This window comes from Polyodon spathula, chromosome 44 (assembly GCF_017654505.1).
Source record: "Polyodon spathula isolate WHYD16114869_AA chromosome 44, ASM1765450v1, whole genome shotgun sequence".
In the NCBI taxonomy this organism is placed as follows: Eukaryota; Metazoa; Chordata; class Actinopteri; order Acipenseriformes; family Polyodontidae; genus Polyodon; species Polyodon spathula.
Window position 1 is genome coordinate 1,775,218 of NC_054577.1, and position 7,556 is coordinate 1,782,773.

Here is a 7,556-nt window from a genome sequence, read left to right on the forward strand (position 1 = left end):
CAATGATGTGTGTTACTGAATTCAGCCGTGTTTATTAATATGCTTTACCAGACCTCTCTGTGCTTTACAATGCTTTCCCTATGCTTTACCAGACCTCTCTGTGCTTTACAATGCTTCCCTATGCTTTACCAGACCTCTCTGTGCTGCTTTACACCATCTCTGCTTTACAATGCTTCTATGCTTTACCAGACCTCTCTGTGCTTTACAATGCTTCCCTATGCTTTTGTGCTTTACAATGCTTCCCTTATGCTTTACCAGACCTCTCTGTGCTTTACAATGCTTCCCTATGCTTTACCAGACCTCTCTGTGCTTTACAATGCTTCCCTATGCTTTACCAGACCTCTCTGTGCTTTACAATGCTTCCCTATGCTTTACCAGACCTCTCTGTGCTTTACAATGCTTCCCTGTGCTTTACCAGACCTCTCTGTGCTTTACAATGCTTCCCTGTGCTTTACCAGACCTCTCTGTGCTTTACAATGCTTCCCTATGCTTTACCAGACCTCTCTGTGCTTTACAATGCTTCTTTACCAGACCTCTCTGTGCTTTACAATGCTTCCCTATGCTTTACCAGACCTCTCTGTGCTTTACAATGCTTCCCTATGCTTTACCAGACCTCTCTGTGCTTTACAATGCTACAAAGACAGCCTTGGCTGCAAGCTCGTTAGTATTCACAGTGCTACAGCGAGTTGCACTCCAGCAGAAAGCAATGGTGCAGTGAAAGCTGTCCGCTTGCCTCTGACGAGGGGGGCCTCCGGCAACCTCTCGGACTTAACCCTTCGTTGGCACTTTACTACAGAGGGGAAAACACCAGATAGGGTCTCGGCTGGGATAAATAAGAGAACGGGAGGGAGGGGGTGCTGTGAATTTCTTCCCCTTTTTGTTCAGTTGACAAGTCTTCCAGGGCAATAAGTACAGCTGGTACACCAGAGTGGTGTTACCAATTAACGTTTCTCAATAACAAAATAAAAATAAAAAAAAAAATAAAAAAAAAAAAAAAAAAAAAAAAAAAAAAATATAATATATACGTACAGTGGTACACCAGAGTGGGTACCAATGGTATTTCCCCCTGCAACACAAAAAAATACAGAATTTTTAGGATTGTAACTTAATTTAAAAAGAACTCTATGGACGTAATTTAGATATTTTATTATTTAACATTTAGTGATAAAAAAAAAAAAAAAAAAAAAAACGCTACAAACATGATTTTGCTTAAAAGTCTACCGGAAGGAAGCCTTAATAGCAGCACACCATTATTTTATGTTAGATTTGGTCATTTCAAATTTTAAGTTTTTCGTTAAGTAGCTGGGAAAACTACAAAGTGGTGTGGAATTCAATATGTTAACAAGGGATCATTATTCAGCAGCTTTCACTGGACTCTATGAAGCTGAGGGAGTTCATTCTATATAGAGGGGGTGCAATTCAATATGATAACAAGGGAACATTATTCAGCAGCTTTCACTGGACTCTATGAAGCTGAGGGAGTTCATTCTATATAGAGGGGGTGCAATTCAATATGTTAACAAGGGAACATTATTCAGCAGCTTTCACTGGACTCTATGAAGCTGAGGGAGTTCATTCTATATAGAGGGGGTGCAATTCAATATGTTAACAAGGGAACATTATTCAGCAGCTTTCACTGGACTCTATGAAGCTGAGGGAGTTCATTCTATATAGAGGGGGTGCAATTCAATATGTTAACAAGGGAACATTATTCAGCAGCTTTCACTGGACTCTATGAAGCTGAGGGAGTTCATTCTATATAGAGGGGGTGCAATTCAATATGCTAACAAGGGAACATTATTCAGCAGCTTTCACTGGACTCTATGAAGCTGAGGGAGTTCATTCTATATAGAGGGGGTGCAATTCAATATGATAACAAGGGAACATTATTCAGCAGCTTTCACTGGACTCTATGAAGCTGAGGGAGTTCATTCTATATAGAGGGGGTGCAATTCAATCTGTTAACAAGGGAACATTATTCAGCAGCTTTCACTGGACTCTATGAAGCTGAGTGAGTTCATTCTATATAGAGGGGGTGCAATTCAATATGTTAACAAGGGAACATTATTCAGCAGCTTTCACTGGACTCTATGAAGCTGAGGGAGTTCATTCTATATAGAGGGGGTGCAATTCAATATGAGAACAAGGGAACATTATTCAGCAGCTTTCACTGGACTCTATGAAGCTGAGGGAGTTCATTCTATATAGAGGGGGTGCAATTCAATATGTTAACAAGGGAACATTATTCAGCAGCTTTCACTGGACTCTATGAAGCAGAATGAGTTCATTTCTTAATTCGTTTGTGTTCGTTAAGTCTCAATCCTATAAGGTGATGTTAACTTTTGTCCAGAGCTGTGGACTCCACAAGACAACGTTCTTGTAATAGCAAATCCCTTAACACTTGATTTCTTCAGCAAGATTTTCGATTGTCTTGATAACAGTTTCCCACATTGAAAGGAGCAGGGATGGAGAGAAGACTCCCGTTGCGTAGCGGTTTGATCCATTCCTGGTTTTACCACGAGTTTAATCAGAGGCAGAGTCCAAATGTCATTTGAACTCAGATCTGCTGCTGTAAATAAGCCATCGTTTCTTCATTCTGTTTGAATTTTATTTTGTATGAAAGCCAGACTTCTGTTCCACCATTTTCAGGGTTTATTTATAGATGCGTTAGGTTCCCTTCTTTTTGTTTTGTTTCATTTAGTTTTTTTTTATATACATTTCGTTTGCCCAGCCTGGCGGAATCCGACTTTTTTTTGTATGATAATTGAGAGGAATGGAACAGAAGCTTCCCAACGGAAGCTCCGTTGGAGGGAGCGAAACCGCTTTCCCATCCCGCTTGGGGGGGGGTGGGGGGGGGGGGGGGGGTGGTGGGGGTCGGGCATCGTACAGCTGACGCTCATCGAGTAGCTATTGCAACGCCCCCGCCCCGGCCCGAACGGGGGGGGGGGGGGGCCCGTCGGGGGACCAGAGCTCCCTGGTTTTAAACAGAGAAAGGCACAAAAATTTTGAGTCTTTACCTGTGGTCTCTCTGTTGAACAGGGAATGCAAGTGGCTCAACAAGCTGGGAACTGGTAATTGCCTCTGTGCTCCAGCCCACACACAGCTTCACCCAGCGTCGACACGAGTCAGGGGCGGGTCGTTTTGAATGGGACCCATTAGAAGCCCCCGCATTTTTGTAAACGCACCCGGGCTCCACTTCACTATCTGCCCTTTCATCTTCATGCCGATTTGTGGATGCGTTGTGCAATAGCTGTGCCAAGACTAGCCTATCGTCTAAGTGTACTACCAGTTAACTTTGCATAGGGAAGCATTATAAAGCACAGACAGGTCTGGTAAAGCATAGGGAAGAATTGTAAAGCACAGAGAGGTCTGGTAAAGCATAGGGAAGCATTGTAAAGCACAGAGAGGTCTGGTAAAGCATAGGGAAGCATTGTAAAGCACAGAGAGGTCTGGTAAAGCATAGGGAAGCATTGTAAAGCACAGAGAGGTCTGGTAAAGCATAGGGAAGCATTGTAAAGCACAGAGAGGTCTGGTAAAGCATAGGGAAGCATTGTAAAGCACAGAGAGGTCTGGTAAAGCATAGGGAAGCATTGTAAAGCACAGAGAGGTGTAGTAAAGCAAACTAACCAAATTCTAATAATAAAAAATAAAACCATCGATGTTCTATCCCTACCAATTCGATCGTGTGATTTTTGTAAAAAAAAATAGATCAACGATCCATAAGAAAGACAGCAAAGCCGGATCATAAAATAGGTATTTTTTTAAAAAGCACGTCCATGGTTTGTGGGGTTTTTTTGAGGCGGATGTTTTCGGTTGAAACTGTTCTCCGACGTTGACGTTCATGAGCATAGAAAAGAAATGGTCAACCTGCATTGTTTTATTGTAGGTCAATGAATAGAAAATGCAGCCTCGGCTACCTGACCTGACCTGACCTGACCTTTGAGACGCGCCTGCTTCCACTATCTCGCTACCAGAGAACAGACTGAATTTTTTTATTTTATTTTTTTTTTTAAATCGGAACGCGAGCTGTATTTATGTAACACATTTTGCATCAGTGTTTCTTCACACATACACAAATAAAACTCTTATTTTTGGCTGCTGCTTTCTATTTTGAGGACAGTCAATTAGATGTCTTCCCATAAGCAGAGCAGTGAAATGTGACACTTGTTTTATGATTTGAAGCTGAACACGAAGAAGTTTGAGTGAAAATTACACTTGTTTGATGATTTGAAGCTGAACTCGACGAAGTAGCGAGTAATGGGGGGGGGGGGGGGTGGGGGGGGGGGGGGGGGGGGGGGGTGGGGGGGGGGGGGAGAAGGGGCTCTCTGCCTAGAGAAAAATCCCGATAGCTATTTTTGTTGCTCGATCCTTCTCAACCTCCCCGCTCCCACAAGCCCGGCGAGGGGAAAGTTCGGACCAACGCACTTTCAAATCTGGTTGGTGGGACTAACGAACTTTATAATAAATTTGGAGAAAACCAACAACACAAAATATCCTTTTGTGTTGTGTTTTATAGGCAAACTCGCATCCCATGGTTGTCATAGCAGACAGGAGATCGTATGCATCTTATACGTTAAGAAATCTTTCCTATTGTCAACTCACTCTGTCTCTCTGTCTGTCCTTGTCTCTGCATAAGCCTGTCTAGAGCACTAGATAATAAAGCATAGGGAAGCACTGTAAAGCACAGAGAGGTGTGGTAAAGCATAGGGAAGCATTGTAAAGCACAGAGAGGTCTGGTAAAGCATAGGGAAGCATTGTAAAGCACAGAGAGGTCTGGTAAAGCATAGGGAAGCATTGTAAAGCACAGAGAGGTCTGGTAAAGCATAGGGAAGCATTGTAAAGCACAGAGAGGTCTGGTAAAGCATAGGGAAGCATTGTAAAGCACAGAGAGGTCTGGTAAAGCATAGGGAAGCATTGTAAAGCACAGAGAGGTCTGGTAAAGCATAGGGAAGCATTGTAAAGCACAGAGAGGTCTGGTAAAGCATAGGGAAGCATTGTAAAGCACAGAGAGGTCTGGTATATTATATATATATATATATATAATATATATATATATATATATATATATATATATATATATATATATATATATATTCTATATCGAAAAATTTTATTAAGCTCAGCAGAAAGGTTCAGTAGTCAAATTTTATCTATATTTACTGTAATATACTAAATACTCATAGTTGTGTGTGTTTCTGTATCAGCTATTCCAGCTGACCCTTTCCACCCAGGCTCAGTTGACTAACGTGGGCTGGCGCCTTCATCAGTGCCGGTGATGAATTGCATTGTTTCAGCCCTCATTAAGTGTGGCTCTGCCCCTGGTTTGTGTCACTGAGCTGTAGCTCTCTGTGTGTGTGTAATCTGTAGTATATTATTCTCATTGATCGTTACAACTCTGATAGCATCCCCATTTCAGAGCTGCCTGGAAAATTATTATTATTATTATTATTAATATTATTACCACTTAGCTAGAATATATTCTTCTCATTGATCGTTACAACTAGAGTAGCTCGATGATCCCCATGTTTCAGAGGGGTGTGGAACGACGGTAGAAACGTATATTTTATTATTATTATTATATTATTATTATTATATATTATTATTATTATTAGTGAGTCGTTTAGCAGAAGCTTTTATCCAGAGCGACTCACAGAGACTAGGGGGGGTGAACTCTAAATCATCAACAACCGCTGCTGCTGCTGCAGAGTCTCTTCCAATAGGACCTCGTTTGCTTTACATCTGAAGGACGGAGCACAAGGAGGTGAAGTGACTCGCTCAGGGTCACACACACACACACCACACACACACACACTTTTGTCAGATCTAAAAGTCGTTCCTCTGCCAGGTCGTTACACTGGGAGACCGATTGCTTCACTGAAGTCGCTGGCAGAAGTGAGCGACACGCCGCGATTTCTGGTTTTTTTTTTCAAGTTTGATTCCATAGAGATGGACTGTGTCCCTTCTAATGAGGCGATAGACACTCCTTCTCAGAGCAGCAAAAACCTGGTTTCAAATTGAACTCTGCAGTGATAATTGAGGGTGCTGGGAAACGGTAGCCTTGTGTGTTTGTTTCTTGGGAAGGGAGAGCAGAGCGAGACTAGACGCGACGACCTCTCTCTTCTCTCTCTCTCTCTCTCTCTCTCTCTCTCTCTCTCTCTCTCCTCTCTCTCTCTCTCTCCTCTCTCTCTCTCTCTCTCTCTCTCTCTCTCTCTCTCCGTCCTCTCTCTCTCTCTCTCTCTCTCCAGATTAATGGCGCGGATGGAGAGGTGGAATATGAAGAAATCACTCTGGAGAGGGTAAGAGTAATGCAGTCTAAATACTTCTTCCCTTGTTTCGATCGCATTTTCCTGATTTCTGCGGAGATCTCGGATAATCGATCCATGCAATCTGGATCTTTTTGGGGGTTCTGTCATTTCAGGGTAACTCTGGTTTGGGGTTCAGCATCGCAGGGGGTACCGATAACCCCCACGTGGGGGACGACCCCAGCATCTTCATCACCAAAATCATCCCTGGGGGGGCGGCAGCACAGGATGGCAGGCTCAGGTACAGTACCCCCGCCATTATTGTTCCTCTCAAACCTGGGTTAAACTCTATTCCAATCGCAACTACAGCCGTTTGCTGAAACTGCACTTGAGGCTTTGCTGGTCCAGTCAACGGTGTGTTTGTCTCCCCCCCCGGTGGCTGCAGGGTGAACGACAGCATCCTGTTTGTGAACGACATGGATGTGCGAGAGGTGTCCCACAGCATGGCGGTGGAAGCGCTGAAGGACGCGGGCGCCATCGTCCGGCTCTACGTGATGCGCAGGAAGAGCGCGGCGGAGAGAATCACCGAGATCAAACTCATCAAGGGACCCAAAGGTGAGGGAGAGGGAGAGCAAGGGCTGGATGTGAAGCCTTATAAAAGTTTCCCACAATAAAAGCATAGCAAAGTGGAATAATGCACAGGAAAAGCATGGTAAGGCATATGGAAGCATTGTAAAGCACAGAGAGGTCTGGTAAAGCATAGGGAAGCATTGTAAAGCACAGAGAGGTCTGGTAAAGCACAGGGAAGCATTGTAAAGCACAGAGAGGTCTGGTAAAGCATAGGGAAGCATTGTAAACACAGAGGGGTCTGTTAAAGCATAGGGAAGCATTGTAAAGCACAGAAAGGTCTGGTAAAGCATAGGGAAGCATTGTAAAGCACAGAGAGGTCCGGTAAAGCATAGGGAAGCATTGTAAAGCACAGAGAGGTCCGGTAAAGTATAGGGAAGCATTGTTGTGATTGATAGTTTTGGACGAGGCATCTGTTTTAACGTTCTCTCTCTCTCTCGCCAGAGGGAGCTGTTTTAAGTTCGATCTCAGAGTCGAGGAGTAAGGTCTCATCCTCTCGCCTCTCTCTCTCTCTCTCTCTCTCTCTCTCTCTCTCGTCCCACTCTTGTAGCCTCTCTCTCTCCTCAGGTCTTGGTTTCAGCATTGCTGGGGGGCTGGGGAATCAGCACATCCCCGGAGACAACAGCATCTACGTGACCAAAATCATAGAGGGGGGGGCGGCGCACAAGGACTGCAGGCTGCAGATCG

The 7,556-nt window shown here is 43.9% G+C and overlaps 1 protein-coding gene across 1 annotated transcript in view; it reads left to right on the forward strand.

Moving 5' to 3' along the window:
* The window catches only part of LOC121305653 (disks large homolog 4-like), a 51,937-nt gene that overhangs the window by 25,587 nt on the left and 18,794 nt on the right, over positions 1-7,556 (forward strand). Inside the window, exons 4-7 of the mRNA XM_041237348.1 lie at positions 6,246-6,296; positions 6,419-6,543; positions 6,688-6,857; positions 7,437-7,555. Of these exons, the coding sequence (XP_041093282.1) occupies positions 6,246-6,296; positions 6,419-6,543; positions 6,688-6,857; positions 7,437-7,555 (465 nt within the window). The remainder of the gene's footprint in view (positions 1-6,245; positions 6,297-6,418; positions 6,544-6,687; positions 6,858-7,436; position 7,556) is intronic.